General features: G+C 36.9%; 1 protein-coding gene across 1 annotated transcript in view; it reads left to right on the top strand.

The window, feature by feature from the left end:
• Positions 1 to 565: 565 nt before the first annotated feature.
• Positions 566 to 18599, top strand: part of ZC2HC1B (zinc finger C2HC-type containing 1B) — a 33974-nt gene continuing 15940 nt past the window's right edge. The window contains exons 1-4 of the mRNA XM_032651345.1: positions 566 to 633; positions 9462 to 9523; positions 11830 to 11949; positions 12477 to 12615. Of these exons, the coding sequence (XP_032507236.1) occupies positions 606 to 633; positions 9462 to 9523; positions 11830 to 11949; positions 12477 to 12615 (349 nt within the window). The 5' untranslated portion in view covers positions 566 to 605. The remainder of the gene's footprint in view (positions 634 to 9461; positions 9524 to 11829; positions 11950 to 12476; positions 12616 to 18599) is intronic.

Genomic DNA, 18599 nt, shown 5'->3' with positions numbered 1-18599 from the left:
CTTAAGTGGTTTGATTTCCTGTATGTAGAAAAGTAACCTAGTTAAGAACTCATTTGAAATAGAGTGGCAAGAAGAGCTTCCCTGAGAAGGTTCCACTGGTAGGAATCTAAGTTTCCCCTTGCTGTATGCAAAGGGTTATTTCAAAAGGATGGTAAAACAATATTGAGGTTATTGGGACTCAGTTACTGGCTGACTTGTTTTTGGAATTTAGGAAGAGTGAAGACAGGAAACAGAATAGAAGAAACAATCAAGAAAACTTCCTTGGCTTCAGTGAGTACCTGGCTCAACATCAGAAATACTGACTTCAGTTTAAACTAGAAAGCTTGTCTTTTCAACGTTATTTAATGCTTGGAACCATTCATACTTGATTAAAATACATAGTTGAAAACTTTCCCTGTTTTTTGATGAGATTTTTTAACTTCTCAACTTTTTCAAGGTTCAAGCAATGACACATCACAATTGTTAATTATTTGGTAAACTGTGACTTTCTTGGAACAGACAAGTTGTTAGTGACCCATGTTCATGTGTCCATGGCTAATATGTTATCTGGACTGTTCTGAAAAAAAAGAAATCTGTGGACACTGTTGGTCTGAGTTGGGTACAGAATGGCTGAGGCAGAACCATTCTTAGCAGGTGAGCTGCATTTGATATCTAAGTTATTAGAAAGTGTCTTCATCTATAATTTGATTATGGCTTTTCCTCAGCTGGGAGGTGTTATCTTGTTCTGTACGTTATCGGTTCTAAATCTAATCATTGTAGAATTTTTAAAAGAGTTGTGAGAAACGATAGCATTAGGTACTCTACCAACACTGATAGAAAAAACTTGGCTGAAGAGCTTGTCATTACAGAAGTAGAATACTGGAGAGCGTGTATTTAAATGCCAACCTGCAGAAGCAAAGGGCCAGTTGATGGTTTATGTGAGTATCAGGAATGTACTAAATCCTAAAGAGATTGACCATTTATTTTGGTAGCCATCTCATTTGAAGGTTCTTAAAACTAGCAAGAATCTAGAATGTTACTTTGACTTGGTGCTCTTCAGATTCCATCTTCGGAGCTTTTAATTTCACCACACCTGACCCAAATGGTTTAAATTAACACATTGTATGTTTTGCAATTAAGAGAATGTGCCTATAAGCCACTAGTCTTGGTGAAGCATATGGTGATTTAGACTGATTATCCTCCAAATTTAAGGATCTTGACTTTATTCTGGAAAAAAGTTCTTACATGATATTTTGTATTATTTCGTAACATTTTAGAATATTTACGATGTCAGTCATATAAACAGTGGTTGGGAACTTAACATAAGCTCCATGTTAAATGTTAGGTGACCAAAGCAATAAGGGGGTTTTGCCTTCAAGGACTGCATTGTCTGAGGAGGCAGGGTGTGTGCAGCAAAATATAACTAATGCCAAGTCACTGTGATAAGTACCACTTGAAATGAGGATCTTGGTACTTGCTGTTCCCCCTGAAGTGCTCTGGCTGTAAATAAATCATCCTTAAGGATGGTGCTCAATTGTCACCTCCCCTATAAACTTTTCCCTGACCGTGTATTTAAAAATAGCACAAACATCCCTCCTCTGCATTCCTTATGCTCCTTGCCTGCTTTATATTCTCCTTAACATCTACTGGCATCTGATTTTATCTTCTTTTTCAGTTTCATCTCACTAGAACAAACTGAGGGCAGGGTATTTTTGTTTACTACTTTATCCCCAGGGTCTAGAACAGAGCCTGGCATTTGGTAAATGGTCACTAAGAAATATAAAAATGAATGGATAGTTGGGACAGACAATTCAGAAAAGAATTGCTTAAGCTAGAGGAGAAAAGAATTGCTTAAACTTGGAACAAAAAGACGTAGCCTCAGTGTTAGCCAGAAAGAAGACCTCAGGCATCCCAGACAGTTGGCAAAATCGTGAAGAATTTGCCTGCTGTATCTTAAGGACCTATTTTGTTTAAGCACTGTCTATGATTGGTATAAAGTCACTTTTTCAGATACTTTAGAACTTATTTTACAAGTCAAACTAAGTATCAAAAATTCTTACTATTTGTGATTATTACCAGTGATGTATCCACATCTCTGTTGTGATGTCATCAGATCACCTCAGGTGAAGGACAGAACTTTAGCTATCTTGTAACTTTACTGTTAGATTATCAATACTTTTATGTTGCTTCTTGTGTGCTGACATTAGTATGTTTTATCCAGCTTGTTTGTTCCAGTTAAAGGTCAGAAGAAGGTAAAACTTCCAATGGCCTTATGGAGAATGTATAATAAAACAAACATACCCGCTATTCAAGTTAAGAAGTAGAACAAGTTATTCAAGTTAAGAAATAGAACACAGAAGCCACCTATAGGTGGCTTGAATAAATCCTCAATTTATTCAGTTTTTTCTTTCCTTGGGTAACTTTTATGAATTATCTGGACTTTTATATTAATCATCACCTGCATGGCATCCCTGTAAACACAGTATCTTGTTTTGAGCAACTGAGAAGCACAAATCTAGCTCAATGAGGGAAGTAATTGCTACTGTTTGATCAAGGCATCCTTGAGAAGATGAGCTGAATAGTTTCTGAGTCTGACTTCAGCTCTTAGAGTTTACAAGAGCCCCATGTGTGGTGATGTTAGTGAGCCAGGTGATGAGTGAGTCCTGGGAACACAAGTGACCATAGTTGAAGCATCCTGAATCTCCTGCCAAACTAGGCTTAGCAATTGTATGCTCATTTTATATTTTATGCTTCTATACTTATGACCTCTCTCTGTCTCTGAAGAGATGAGTGCAGAACTTTCCTGTGGAGTGAAATGAGTATCCTCAGCTTATCTAGACGTGTGAGTATGAAGGGTGAGAAGGCACTTCGCTGGGATTTCGTCAAGCAAGCCAAGTATAGAACAGAATGAGAGCCAGATATATATAGGACATGCTATCCTCAGATTACAAAGGCAGTGAATATCTAGGTTATGACAGCCTTCAGCATGTCTGTGTCTTTAGTTCCACTCCTCCAGTCTGAACTGGTTGCTTCTCTAGTTCTGGTGCCCAGCTGTTATCCTGGGAATCCCCTTCTCTACTGAATGGCTATTTGCTGTATCTTTACTCACCTTGTTGTAGAGTATATCCTCCAGTAATTCTTGAGACAGAGTACATGGGATGTAAACTTTTTGAAAGCTTGCACGTCTGGAAATGTGTTCTACCCCCATATTTGATTGATAGCTTGGCTGGGTATAAAACTGTGGGTTGTAAATAATTTTCCCTCAGAAGTTTAGAGAATTTTTCCCCATTTATTTCCATTTTTACTATTTGTAAATCTGAAGCCATTCTGACTCCTTATACTTTGTATGTTCCTTTTTTTTCCTCTAAGTAGGATCTCTGTCTTCAGTGTTCTTAAATTTTACAATGATATTTATTGTTCTAGACATATTTTCATTTGTGTGGGTGTCCTCTCAAACAGGAGGCTCATGTCCTTTCACTTCTGGAAATAGTTTTAAATTATTTTAATTTCTTCCTTGCATTTTCTCCTTTTGTCTTCTGAACTCCTATTATTTGGAGTAGGACCTCCTGGACAAGTACTCTAATTTGCTTATGTTTCTCTCCATTTCTATGCCATTTCACTCTACTTTCTGGGAGATTTCCCTAGTTCTATCTGCCAACCTACTGTTGAGTTTTTAATTTCTAAGAGCTTTAATTTTCCTTTAAATTTCTCTTGTTTACTTTGGGCTTACATGCTAGAGATTTTCCTCAGCTCTTTGGAAATTCCTGTCTGTTTGTTCATGATTAAGAGTGGAGGACGAGAACACTAGGAACTCTGGATGGGTAACATTGGTCGATTTTGAGCTTTTTTTTTGTAGGGTGGTCTGGGTGAGCTGTTTGGGAATCTTCCCAATGTCAGTATCTTTAGCTCTTTCTCCATGGAATGATTATATTCCCAGGGAAGCTTCCATTCTGCCTTGAGAGTAAGGGTCTGGCAGGCAGAATTCTGTGACCCAAGTAGAGGAAGGTGGGTGTGGGATATTCTCTGCTTCCAGCATCACTGCTCATGAGATTAATCACTAGATTATATACATACACACACACTTTTGTGTGTGTGTATGTATATGTGTATATATATAGTTAATCCTCATTAATCATGGAATCCCTATTTGCAAATTCACCTCCTCACTAAAATTTGTAACCCTAAATCAATATTCATGGTGCTTTCATGGCCATTCACAGATATGACACATACCAGTTAAAAAGTTGAGTCAACCAACACACATGTTCCCAGCTAAGGTAGAGCAAGGTGATGCTCTGCCTTCTTGTTTCAGCTGTCCTACTATAAACAAGTGTCCTTTTTATGGTCTACTTCGTGCCATGCTTTTCATAATTTTGCACTTTTTCTTGGTGATTTCACTGTTTAAAAGGCTCCCAAGCATAGTGTTGAAGGGCTGTCTAATGCTTCTAAGTGCAGGAAGGCTGTGATATGCCTTATGGAGAAAATATGTCTATTAGATAATCTTCATGCAAGCATGCATTATAGTGTGGTTGGCCGTGAATTCAATATTACTGAATCAACAATATATATATTTAAATAAGGTATCTTGAAACAGATTCATAAAACAAGGTTGTGTGTTGATATACAAATCCATTTGTATAGTGCATTATTTGAGAGTAATGAATGAGTCAGTATTTGTTCATTTAGTGCTTGCAGGGATTTATGGAATGTAACTAGCACAAATAATGAGAATCAACCATGTATATGTGTATATACATCTGTATCTGCCTGCCCATGCCTTCAGCTTTGCCTCATGTTGACTCATGCACAGACCTCCTCTCATCCTTTCTGGAGAGTAGACTTCTGCTAGAATTGGAGAAAGACAAATCACCCAGGGGCTGTGGGATGAAGGGGAGCGTTCTAGGAATCTTCACTTCTTTTTAGAAAACCTTCTCCCTGATATTTTAGCAATCTCTTCTTCCTCCTCTTCACGTATCCTGTCCCTGTGTCAGAGGTATGTGCTGCTCCAGGGGTTTTTGTGATTTTGAAGGGCTCTGCAGTGTAAATCTGGATGGTTCTCAGTTTTTTCTACCATCAGCCTGGGAAGTGGATTTTGATGTAGTTTTATGTCCTCCAGGTTGGCTACCATGGTCCATGAGCTTTCCAGATTCCAGTTTTTTTATTCTTGTCCTCTTTCCTCCCTGTCCTGGTCCTCCATGTTTCTACATCCCTTTACTGTAGTGTTTTGGGGGAAAGCAAAAATAAGATGGAGTGTTCTCTTTGCCATCCTAACTCATTAGTCTCAGTTCCTTTTTTTATAAGTCATGTTCCTGAGATAATAAGTTTCAGCTAGTATGCCACCCCCTTTGCCATAAGGCCCTGGAAGATGTCAATATTGCTAATATTTGCATGTCCTGGACTGCAAAGAACTTAAAAAGAGTTTCTTGACTCACTGACAGCTAAATGAGAAAATGTCTTCCTTTTTCCTTCTCTGTAATGCCTTTATAAGGAAATGTGGATTGGTAGGTATCTCTACAAAGCATTCTTAACTTCCAGCTCAGAAAGAGAATGTCTAGTCTCAAGTAGAATTTCTTCCAATTTCATTACAGCCGTAATCCTCTCCAGGTTTCTTATAAAATTTTTGAACTGAGATCTTTGTAATGCTTATTTTTTCATTGTTAACATACTAAACAAAACTGTTGATCACTTCCAGATCACTTTCCTCATTTTAAAAATTGTCTTAAGATTATGAACCAATGTATAAAAACAATAGCCACTTTAATAGTCTACTGAGACTCCAATTAGAGAGGGTAAAGTTAGAAATAGCTAAGTTAATACACATTGTTTTAGAATCTTTTCTATCAAAAGAGTTTTTTTAATGTCATTCTTTTATTTTTTAACAGCAATGCATAATCTTTATAGAAAAATTGAAAATTTAGGAAACTAAAGAAGTAGTCACCTTTTTTCTTACCACTCAGAGGTAATTACTGTATATTAAATGTGTAATGTGTGTGTACCATATATATATGTATATATATCCTTCCAGTCTTTATTTGTAAATAAAATTTTCCATGTTACTCTCCCACAAATCATTTTTAATTACTACATTCTCATTCACTCATTGGCAACCTACTTCTGTAAAGGCCAGAAAGTATAATTTTTGGCTTTGCAGGTCATAAGGTCTCTGTTAAAACTACTCAACTCTGCTGTTGTAGCACGAAAACAACAGTAGATATTTTATAAACAAACAAATGGGCCTGGCGGTGTGCCATTACAACTTTATTTACAAGCTCATGCAGCCTCTGATTGGGCCCACTGGCCACAATTTGCCAACCCCTAGATATGTAAACTTTTAATTTTGACATAATTCATGAAAAGTTGCAAAATATTACAGAGAGATTCCTGCACTCTTTATCCAGTTTCCCCCAAGTTACATCTTCACTACAGTACAGTGTAAATACCAGAAAGTTTGCATTGGTATAAGGAGTGTTTATAGTTCCATACCATGTTATTACAGGCATAACCACCACCTCAGTAAAGATACAGAACTGTTCCGTCACCCAGAGGTCTTCCTCATTCCACCTCTGTATAGTCACAGCCACCTCCCTCCCTGACCATCCCTACCTCTTAGCAGTCACTAATCTCTTTTCCCCCTCAAACTTGTCATTTTGAGAATATTTTACAAATGGAATCATACATTATGTGACCTTTTGAGATTAACTTTTTTCACTCAGCAATGAGATTGAGTCAGTTTGTGGCATGTATCAGTAGTGTTCCTTTCTATTGCTGAGCTGTGTTCCAGGGTATGGATATAGCACAGCTTGTTTAACCATTCATCTATTGAAGGGCATCTTGGTTGTTTCAAAAGATTCTTTTAAGGTTCTGTTGATCTCTGTGTTTGGTTCTCCATGTTCCCTTTCTTCCTCACTGTCAAGCTTCCAAGTTGAATGTGGTTCAGAATGTGGTGGTCCATCTATCTCAGGTGTTCAATTGAGTCTTATTGTATCTGTCATTATTTCAAACGCATTGAATTCAGAACTCACTGATTTAAACCAAAGGTCATTGATCCTCCAGGGGCTTCCATTTGCTTTGCAGGTTAGTAGTGATACACTGTCTTTCTATTTATGGTGATCATTGAGTAAATAGTCTTAATACTTGTAGAGACAGAGACTCAAGTTTGAGTCTCGTTGTTACTACTTACTACCTGTTGTCCTCAAGAAGTCACCTAACCTTGAACCTTCATTTTCTTATCTGTTAAAAAAAAAAAGTATCAACCCCATTTCATAGGATTGCTGTGAGGAGTTAAATGAGATTACATAGGAAAAGCGTTTGGGGAACAGGAAATCACCCTACAAATGTTACAGTAATAGTCATAAAAGTAAGTCATCCTTCATTAGTATTTTAGAAAAAAATAGCAGTTTTGTAATTAGGATGAGTAGCTTTTATTAATAAGTATGTGGAGAGGTGGGATATCCTTGCTGGAAAAAAAAGAAAGAAAATTAAGACCCAGTTCTTATAGAGTAAGAAGGCCAGAAGAACAGAGAGGAAGAGTGGTATTTCTGTATGCTGTAATGGATGACCTGTGCTGCAAATATAATACCATCTGGCAGATGTGAGAAGAAATCATTTAAATCAACAGTGTCTGTAATGAGCTACCATCTGATTCCTGTTAATCAGGCCTTCCTTTTTCAAACTGTCTTCCCATGGTTTCCATGACCCTGTTCTCTCCTGCTTCTCCTTCTGGCTTATCATCATCATCTTCTTGGCCCTTAAATATGGAGTTCCCTGGGGATCATCCCTGTACTTCTCTTTCCATGACCTCTTCCCTGGCAATATCATGCCTTTACATCACTCTCCAAACAAAGCCTACATCTGTGTCTCTAGCCCTGACCTCCCTCATTTCCATCCTGCTGGCTGGATGACTGTATCTCAAACTCAGTATTTCCAAAGCTGAGGTCATTTTTCTTACAAGATGGCCCTTTTCGAATTCTTTATTTCTATCCATAGTTCTACCGTCTTCTCAGTCCCTCAGCATTCTTCTCTCTGTCACCTCCCAAATCCCCCCACATCTAGTCATCTTATTGATTCTTTGACCACAGTTTCTCCCATTTCCTCTTTCCTTTCCATTTCAGGCCTACATCTTCTGCCTTTTAACTAATATCCCACTTTCCATCCTCACCACCATCCATTCATCCCTCCTCAGCTTTGTCACATAAATCTTCCACAGCTCTGTTCAGGTTCTTCCTACTCAGTGTCCTTGATTGCTCCCCTTGTTTGTAGAATAGAGCCCAAATGGTTAGTCTAATACAAAATCTTCTGCATGATCAAACTGCTCTTTTAATCTTATATACTCAACTCCAGATGAACTGAAAGGCAGTAATATGAAACAAATCTCTTACTTTTCAGAATTCCACAAAGGTTTGCTTTTCTAACTTCATTTAAAGTAATTTATGGGCATACTTTCCTTTTCTATGCTGGACCCATGTATGGTTTCTCTCAGTATTCCCACAGAGTTACATATGGCAGGTGTTTAATTATTTATTGAATGATTGGTCCTATGGTAGAAACTCAATTCTTGTTTGACCCATACATGTAACAAGTAATTATTGAGAACCTTACTGTGGGTCACGTACTTTGAGGCATTGGGATATAGTGGGCACAGTCAGTTTTTTTTAAAAATTTGAGTTTATTCTTCATTTAACTTGGAAAACACTACAATAATTGAATATTTTAAAAAAGGCAGTAGCAAGTAGTGAGCGTATTATGATTGTAGGCCTTCACTCATTCTCTATTGCATATAAAACGTCAGCAGTGAATGTTCTTCACAGGCCCCATGAAGAGATCCTGCACTAAGCACCACCCCTGGGATGATGTTCTTCATCCTCATGTGCTTCTCCATTGTATTGGCTCTGTCTTTTCCTGATTCGGAGCAAAGCCCACCAGTTCTACTTGGTCCATTTCATCCTCTTCTGCTTCCTTCCTCTCAGGTAGGAGTTTTTCCGGCAAAGAGATTTATCAAGAGAGAGAAAGCCATTCTCAGGAAAGTTTACCTTAAATTCAATGACTAGGCAACCCTTTTCATACTGTCCATGATAAAATGGCATGCCTTCATTTAGCACATACATGGCCTTACATTCTAGTAGCAGTCTTAAAAGATGTTACCATTGGATTATTTATGACTTCATACTAGGGTATCAACTTTGTACTTAACGTCTAAAGCTAAGCTATCAGGCAGTTAGTTTAAGAATATATTAAATATTAAATAATTATACTCTAGTTGCCTGTTTATCTGTTTTTTTTATCTGTTCAGTGAAGTGAGAAGTCTAGGTTAGGAGAAGAAAACGGGTGAGTTTTACAAAGGATCTTCCTAATAGAAGGAAGTAGTTGGAGAGGGGAAAAGAGAGTGAGGATATCAAGCTATTGAGGTCTCCTCCAGTTAATCATTTCTTCTCGGGCAGGCAATTCTGTGAAATTAACATAATGTGCTCTTGGATCCTATACAGATGGCAATCAGGAATTATTTCCCTGTGAAGTCTGTGGAAGACGCTTTGCAGCAGATGTTCTGGTAAACATAAAGACATTTTGTAGATGTGTTTCATTGGAGTTAAATGAACTGTCAAGTCAGTGAGGAGGCCACAGTGGCAAAGATTAAAGACAGATGTGGAGGGAAAGCAAGGGGAGAAAAGTACATAACCTATGGCTGGCAGGCCCAGAGGACACTTAAGCAGATCAGTGCTGCCCCATTCAAAAGGGAACTTATTAAACATGGTCCTCTTACTAAAAGGAAGCCAGATGAAAGTATCTTGGCACAGCTGATTGTCTCTTGAGAGGTTTTGGCTCTTTTGCCTTTTCTATAAGCATCAAAAATTCAAATTTTAAGGCCAAAGCACCAGGGAAATTAGCTAGTCAAGAGGAATGAACATTGAATTTGGAGCATCTGGAAACTTGGCTTTTAGCCTCAAATTTGTCACTAATTCTGACAAGTCCTTTAACCTCCCTCTGTTTCCTGCTTTGCCACGTATAAAGACAGAACTCTCTAGTTTCAGGGGTTTTATGTAATTTGAACAAAATGGATGTAAGGCTTGTTCCAAGACCTAATTGTTAATTAGATTCAAGCTAACTGCATGTCAGGTCCCCGGATTGATGCCTATAAAGTTGAAGAAAAGCTTGATTTATTTCAAAATTAGGGAAACAGACAGGTAGTAGGCCCCCCATATTATGAAGGAGTTCCCAAGAAAAACGATTTAAAACAAAAATCTAAGATGATAATGAACTGTTGGGACATTTAGGTCAAAGAGACTTGTTTTGAACTTAAAGAATTTGGACTATAAACCTGACTACATTTGAGGCAAAAGACTACCAAATGAGGTTGTAGGTTTTATTTCTGTGGGGAATTTAAAAGTGAAATATCTGTTCTAGTTAACCGCAGCTAGAGTTTGCTGGATCTAGAAGGTGAACTCACAGGGCCTGTTGTATCCCAACAATCCAATAGGGAGCTGCCTTTGCTAACCCAGGACTGCATCCCATGAGAATGGATTTGAGACCTAGAAGGTACCGTTTGAAGAGGGATCACTAAATGCCAAGTATTCTTGGGTCCTCTTGAGTTTTACTTCATTGACCCATTTCTAGGCTACAAAGAGCATTTGATCAAGTGGTCTGCTCTCTCTCTCTCTCCTTCAGTTTAAAGTGGTATGGCTTGTTCGTAGCCAGGTGCAGTGATTTTCATGGAGCCTGTATTTTTTGGGTCTGGACAAAGCAACTGTCTAAGTGATAGCTATTATGAGCTACATGACCACCAAGGAAGAGGACTTAAGAGTGGAAGGCAAAGATCCTGGCATAATCCCATAGTGGTGCAGTGCAGACTTTATAAAAATGGTACACAGGCAAAGCTCTGCGTGCTGGCTCCCTGGTTTTTTTTTTTTACCAGAAATGCTGAGTACTTACAGGTCTACTGCCTGGAGTAGTTTTCTCTGCCGCTTGTCTTAGTTTTCTCTGCCGATTGTCTTATAAGTATTGTAATATTTTAAATTTTAATATTATAAGCTTAGATTTGCTCTAAAATAAATGACTTCATGAATGTGAAATGTTTGGACACACTAAGGGAAAATGTATTCATAACTTAAATGGAATTGGTGTATTTTTCATTCGTGGTATGGTTGTCCCAGTTGTTTCTTGCAGATGTTCTCAAATATTTCTTTGAAACCTCCCCACTCCTTTTCAGGGGTTAAGTGTTTTGATTTGCTGTGTGTAGAAAAGTAACCCAGTTAAACTCAATTTTGAAATGTTGAGTGGTAAGAAGAGTTTTTCTGAGAAGGTTCCACTGGTAAGAAGCTAAGTTTCCCCTTGCTGTATGCACAGAGTTCCTTCAATATGATGGGAAAACAATGTTAAGGTTATTGGGATTCAATTCCTGGATGACGTGCTTTTGGAATTTAAGAGCAGTGAAGGCAGGAAACAGAATAGAAGAAATAAGAAAAGTTCCTTGGCTTCAGTGAGTACCTAGCCGAATATCAGAAATAATTTATTTCAACTTAAACTAGAAAGTTTGCCTTTTCAACATTATTTAATGCTTGGAACTATTCATTGAGCCCAAGTGATAGAGTTAAATATGTAAGACCAAATTTTAAGTTAGTTTCTTTAGCTGAAGAGGCCTTTTATTGACCTTGCCCAAACACAATATCTCGTTATGTGTAACATGGGTGAAGAGAGCCAGATGGATTTGCTCTGCTGTGATTTGAGAGTTAGAGAATGAACTTGGCTCTGAAGGTGCAACCCAGTCACTGCAGCAGGGGCTGCTTGAGTACACTGAGGCATTACGAACTTTGTGATTGTACATGTTAAAAATTTTAATCCCCACTCCTTCTTTTCTAGGAAAGGCATGGACCAATACGTAGAAAACTGTTCAACAAAAAGCGTAAACCTTTCAATTCCTTAAAACAAAGATTACAGGGCACTGACATTCCCACTGTGTGGAAGGCTCCTCAATCCAAGGTACTATCGATATCTTCCTTGCTGTTCTTGATTATCTCCTTCAGTACATTAAAGCCTTTTTCTGGCTCTCTGGTTTCATTTTTGCTTGATAATGCAGTGTAATGTCATGTAAGTATAATCCACCTTTACTGTTTTCTTTTTAATCATGCTCACTTAGATTTCCAAATGTATTTCAGATACTTTCCAGATGTGGCAAAAAAATCTCGTTTATATTTTCATTAGAGTAGCATTAAATCCAGCAATTAACTTGGAAGACAGTCATTTTTAATCTTACATTTAAGTCTTCCTTTAAAGTTTTGTAATTTCTTTGTTTTCCTGATTGTTATTTTGTGTTTTCCGTCACTATTGTGACTTGCAACTTTTATTACTGTATTTTCCAAACCTCTTTTGATACTTTTGGAAAACAAATTCTCTTTTTTCTCCAAATTTCACAGTTCTGTTTCTTGTAAGTTCAAATCCTAGCTTTAAAAAAAATTATAATGGTGAGATATATAGTCTAGGTTAGTATACGTTTTATTTTTTTATAGCCTCAACCCATGAGAAAATCTAACTGGAGACAACAACATGAAGACTTCATTACTGCGATTCGATCAGCAAAGCAGTGTACACTAGCCATTAAAGAAGGCCAGCCTCTCCCACCTCCATCCCCTCTGTCCATCAACCTAGGTGTGTGTCCAGTTTGGTTTGCTTTTGACATTTTACTCTTAACCAATTGAGGCTATGCTTGATTTTTGGCCTAGTCATTATGCCTTCCTCCTATAAACTCTAAAATTAACAATAGTAATTAAATTATATAAAAGTAAATTTATCATAAAATTTATGTTATCATATTCTTTTCAATTCTGTGTAAAGATTCTGTGTTTCCTTCTAACTCTACCTCAACATGAGTGCACCACTGTACCCAGTGTCATGGCATTACAGAACTCCAGGGGATGCCCCTCACATCTTGGTTTATGAGAACGGAGCTGGGCAGAGCAGTTTAAGCAGTTCTGTAATAGCTCCATAGCATCAAATACCCACAGCTCTTTTAATTTTTTGAGATAAAAATATAAAATATAAAATCACCATTTTAACCATTTCAAGTTGTACAGTTAGTGGCCCGCAGCTTTTTTACCCTAAGCTTTTTATTTTGAACATTTTCAAATATACAGAAAAGAGGAAGGAATAGTACAATGATCACTCATATACCTTCCACTTAAATTTGACAATTTGGACATTATTGTCATATTTTTTCTCTTTCTGTTTTTTTTTTGTGAGGGGGCACAAATATTTAAAAGTAAGTTTTAAACATCGTCACACTTTACCCATAACTATTTCACCATGCATTTCTTAAGTACATTTTTCTGCATAACCACAGTACTATTATCACACTAAATATATGAAGTCATATTTTCCCAGTTATCTTAAGAATGTCTTTTGAAGCTCTCTCCTCACCACTCAGCCACAATCCAGGATTCAGTCAAGGTTCATGCATTTTCTTTTGTTGTCTCTTTAGTCCCTTTTAATCCTGCACAATACCCCTGCCAGGCCACTTATCTTTTAGAATGTCTCATATTCTGGATTTGTCTGCTTTTTAAGTCATATTAATTAACATTTAACTTGTTTCCCCATCCCCTGTCTTTTTGTAAATTAGAAATTAGGTCCAGAGGCATGATTAGATTAATGTTAACACGAATCCCTTATCAGGTATAGGATTTTCAGATATTTTCTCTCATTCTGTGGACTGTCTTTTCACTCTTCTTGATGGTACCTTTGATGCCCCAAAGTAATTTGATGAAGTCCAATTTACCTATTTTTTTGTTTGTTGCCTAGCTTTTGATGTCAAATACTCCAGTATCTTGAAGTCTTCCCCCTGTGTTTTTTATTCTAACAGTTTTTATAGTTTTAGCTCTTATATTTAGATCTTTGATCCAAGTAATTTTTGAATGTGGTATAAAGTAAGATCATTGGAAGTTGGATATCTAGTTTTACATGTGGTACCTTTCTCAGCACTATTTGTTGAAAAGACTGTACCTTCCCCATTGAAAGGTCTTGGCACACTTATCAAAAGTCAATTGACTATATATATGAAGGCTTATTTCTAGGCTCTTTATTCTATTCCATTTTTCTATATGTCTATCCTTATACCATTACCACACTGTTTTGATTACTATAGCTTTGTAGTATGTTTTGAAATCAGGAAGTGGAGAGTATTTTAAGATTATTTTGGTTATTTAGAAACTTTGAGATTCCATATGAATTTTTAGGATGGGTTTATTTTTCTATTTCTGAAAATGCCATTGAGTTTTGATAGGGATTGCATTAAATCTGTACATCACTTTGGGCGTAGTTGTCATCTTAACAATATTGTCTTCCAGTCCGTGAACATGGAATGTCTTTCCATTCATTTACGTCCTCTTTAATTTCTTTCAGCAGTGCTTTGTAGTTTTCAGTGTATGAGTCTTTTGCCTCTTTGGTTAAATTTATTTCTAAGTACTTTATTCTTTTGATGTTATTGTAAATGGAATTGTTGACCTTCTTTTCAGATTGTTAGTGTATAGATGTACAGGCAATTTTTGTGAGTTGATTTTGTCCTGCAATTTTGCTGAATTTTGCTTATTAACTCTAACAGTTGGTTTCTGGTGTGGAATCTTTAGGGTTTTCTACATATTTGATTATGTCATTTGTGAACAGAGATAATTTTACCTATTCCTCTCCTATTTGTATGCCTTTTATTTCTTTTTTGTGTCTAAACCTTCTGGCTAGAACTTCCAATATCATGTTAAATAGCACTGGTGAAAGCAGACATCCTTGTCTTGCTTTCCATTGAGTATAATGTTAGCTGAAGGTTATAAATGACTTTTTAAAGTGTAAGTAATAACATGGGTATTATAACATTTGGAAGTGATATGTATGAAAATAATAGGATAAGGTTGAGTGAGGAAAATGAATGTATATTGTTGAAAGGTTCTTATGGTATACATGAATAGGTACAGCATTGTTTGAAGATTGAGTATTATATCATAAATATCCCTATTAATAAGCCCTAGAGTAAACATTCAAAATATTGATGTATAGCTAATAAGACAATACATAGACTGGAGATAAAATGGAAAAAGATTCAATCTAGAAAAAGACAGGAAAAGAGGAAAAAAGGAACAAAAACCTGGTAGGATAAAAACAAATAGCAAGATGATAGATTTAAACCTAACCATATGGACAATTGCATATAAATGACCTAAACACTTAGGATAAAGTGCAGAGATTGTCAAACTGAATAATAAAGCAAGGCCCAATTATATGCTTTCCACAAGAAACACACCTTAAATATAAAGACACAAATAAGCAAGCTAGGCAGGTGACAAAGTGAGGTGAGCCAGGTGGGCCTAGAGAGGCTACACCCTCCCTAAGGGACAGCTGCTCCTGCCTCAGCACACGGCTGCCTCAAAGGAACGCACACCCAGGGTTGCTGGGTCTGATTTCTCAAAGGATGGCAGGAATGCAGACTTCCTTATTTATAAATATCAGAAACTCAATTTTTTAGAAACTTCAGGTTTCAGTCTCTGAGTTTACTTGGAGAGGTGGGACAACTAGGAGGCAACTCAAGGGGGATTGGTGGGAACTGTCTGTGTCTTGATCTGGGCTGGTTTCACGGGTGTGCACAGTTTGTGAGCATTTCATGGAGCCGTACACTTATGATTTATGCTTTTCCTCTGGATAAAAAGAGAAATAAATACCAGCAATGTCTGAACAGTTGTAGATTGACATGTTAAAAGCACAGGAAAAGATAGATATGCATTCAAATAATAATCATAAAACTGGAGTAGCTAATACTAATACCAGGAAAAGTAAACTTCAGGGCAAGTATTATTAACAGAGATAATAATTAAAAAGATACATTCATCAAGAAGACCTATCAGTCTGAAATGCTTGTAACATTTTGACCCAATTGACATCTATAGCTATAGTGTGATACACAGCAACAGCAGAATATAATTGTTGTCAAGTACACATGTAACGTTCAATCAAGATAGGCCATGTGCAGGACCACAAAGTGGGTCTTAATAAATCTAAAAGGACTGAAATCATACAGACTATGTTATTTGACCACAACAGAATTAAATTAGAAATTAATGATGAAAAATATATCTAGAAAACTCCTAAATATTTGGAAATAAATCATTTCTAAATACCCCATGGATCTAAGAAGAAAGAACAAGAAAAATTAGAAAATATTTTGAACTGAATGGTAATGAAAACATACCAAATTTGTGGGATTCAGCTAAAGCAGTGCTTAGAGGGAAGTTTATAGCTTTAAATGCTTATATTAGAAAAGAAAAAAGGTTTAAATCAATTGCCTTAAACTTCCTCTTTGAAAAGTTAGAAAAAGGGCTTCCCTGGTGGCGCAGTGGTTAAGAATCTGCCTGCCAATGCAGGGGACACGGGTTCAAGCCCTGGTCCGGGAAGATCCCACATGCAGTGGAGCAACTGGGCCTGTGTGCCACGGCTACTGAGCCTGCGCTCTAGAGCCCGTGTGCTACAACTACTGAAGAGCCCATGCTCCACAACAAGAGAAGCCCACACACCACGACACAGAGTAGCCCCCGCTCATGACAGCTAGAGAAAGCCCGCGTGCAGCAACAAAGACCCAATACAGCCAAAAATAAATAAATAAATTTATTTTTAAAAAAAAGTTAAGAACAAATTACACCTAAAATAAGTAGAAGGAAGAAAATAGTAAATGTAATTCATCATATTAACAAAATATTTTTTAAAGCATGTGATCATCTCAGTAGCTACAGGAAAAAAGCCTGTGAGAAAATGTAATACCCATACATGTTTAAAAAAGAAAACTCTTAGAAAGGTAGAAATAGAAGGGAACTTCCTTTTAATAAAGGACATCTCTGAAAAATCTACAGCTAATATCACACTTAACGGTGAAAAGCTGAACAGTTTCCCACTGAATTTAAGAAAAAAGCAAGGATGTCCTTTCTGACCATTTCTAGTTAACACTATACTGGACATAGTACCCAGTGTAATAAGAAAAAATTATATATTTTATACACACACACATACATACACATAAATTTAAAGGTTGGAGAGGAGGAGGTAAAACTATCCTTATTCACAGACAACATGATCATGAATGAGTAAATGTAGAAAATCTTACGAAACTACAAAAAAAGCTACTGAAATTAAAAGTTCCTTTAACAAGCTTTCAGGTTATAAGGTCAATATACACAAGTGAATTGTATTTCTATATACTAGGCATAAACAACTGAAAAAATGAAAAATGCCATTATAATCATGTAAAAAACATGAAATACTTAGGCATATATTTAACAAAATATGTGTAAGACTTTAAAAATGAAAACCACAACACATTGCTTAGAGGAATTAAAGAGGACTAAAATAGATGGAAAGATTTACCATTTTCATGGTTTGGAAGACTCATGCATTGTGTTATGATGTCAGTTCTCCCCAGATTGATCTATGGACTCAATGTAGTTCCAGTGAAGATCCCTGCAAGTTTTCTTTGCCAAGTAGGAATTGACCAGCTGATTCTAAAATTACACAGAAATTCAAAGGATCTTGAATAGCCAGGATAGTTTTGAAAAAAGAATAAAATTGGAGGACTTACACTACCTGATGTCAAGACTTACTATAATGTTACAGTAATCATGGAAATTTGGTATTAATATATCAGTTGAACAGAAAAGAGAATCTAAATATTGATCTCCCCCCAATCTGGGCAGTTGATTTTTAACAAAAGTAATTCAACATGGGAAAGGATAGTCTTATACTATACACAAAAATTAATTCAAAATGAATCATTGACCTGTAAAGTGCTACAACTATAAGATTTCTAGAAAAACCAAACATCTTTGATCTAAGAGTCAACAAAGATTTTTTAAGCAGGACACAAAATGCAGCAACAGGTTTTTAAAAAGGAAGTTGATAAATTGGGCTTCACCAAAATTAAAAACATTAGTTTTGAGAGACACCATTAGGAAAATGCAAAGGCAAGGTACAGTATACGAAAATATTTATAATACACGTATCTGATGAAAGTCAAATATCAAGAATATATAAAGAAGTCTTATAACTCAATAATAAGACAACCCAATAAGGAAAAGGCAAGAGATGTATTTGAACAGAACATCACAAAATAATGGTCATTAAGCATGTGAAAAGATACTCAACATCATTTTCATCAGGGAAATGTAAATTAAAACCACAGTGAGGGGACTTCCCTGGTGGCGCAGTGGTTGAGAGTCTGCCTGCCAATGCAGGCGACACAGGTTCGTGCCCCAGTCCGGGAAGATCCCACATGCCGCGGAGCGGCTGGGCCCGTGATCCATGGCCGCTGAGCCTGTGCGTCCAGAGCCTGTGCTGTGCAACGGGAGAGGCCACGACAGTGAGAGGCCCACGTACCGCAAAAAAAAAAAAAAAAAAAAAAACCACCACGGTGAGATACCACTACACACCCACTTGAATGGCTAAAATAAAAAACTGACAGTACAAGTGATGGTTAAGATATGGAACAACCGGAATGCTCATCTGCTGCTGCTGCTGGGAGTCTAAAATAGTACAGCCACTTTGGTATTTTCTTAAGTTAAACATACACTTACCTATACAGTGATTCCACTCCTAGCTGTTTGTGCAAAAAA

Source organism: Phocoena sinus, chromosome 12 (assembly GCF_008692025.1).
Source record: "Phocoena sinus isolate mPhoSin1 chromosome 12, mPhoSin1.pri, whole genome shotgun sequence".
In the NCBI taxonomy this organism is placed as follows: domain Eukaryota; kingdom Metazoa; phylum Chordata; class Mammalia; order Artiodactyla; family Phocoenidae; genus Phocoena; species Phocoena sinus.
The sequence above is the reverse complement of the archived record's forward strand: the minus strand, read 5'-3'. Positions and strand labels throughout refer to the sequence as shown.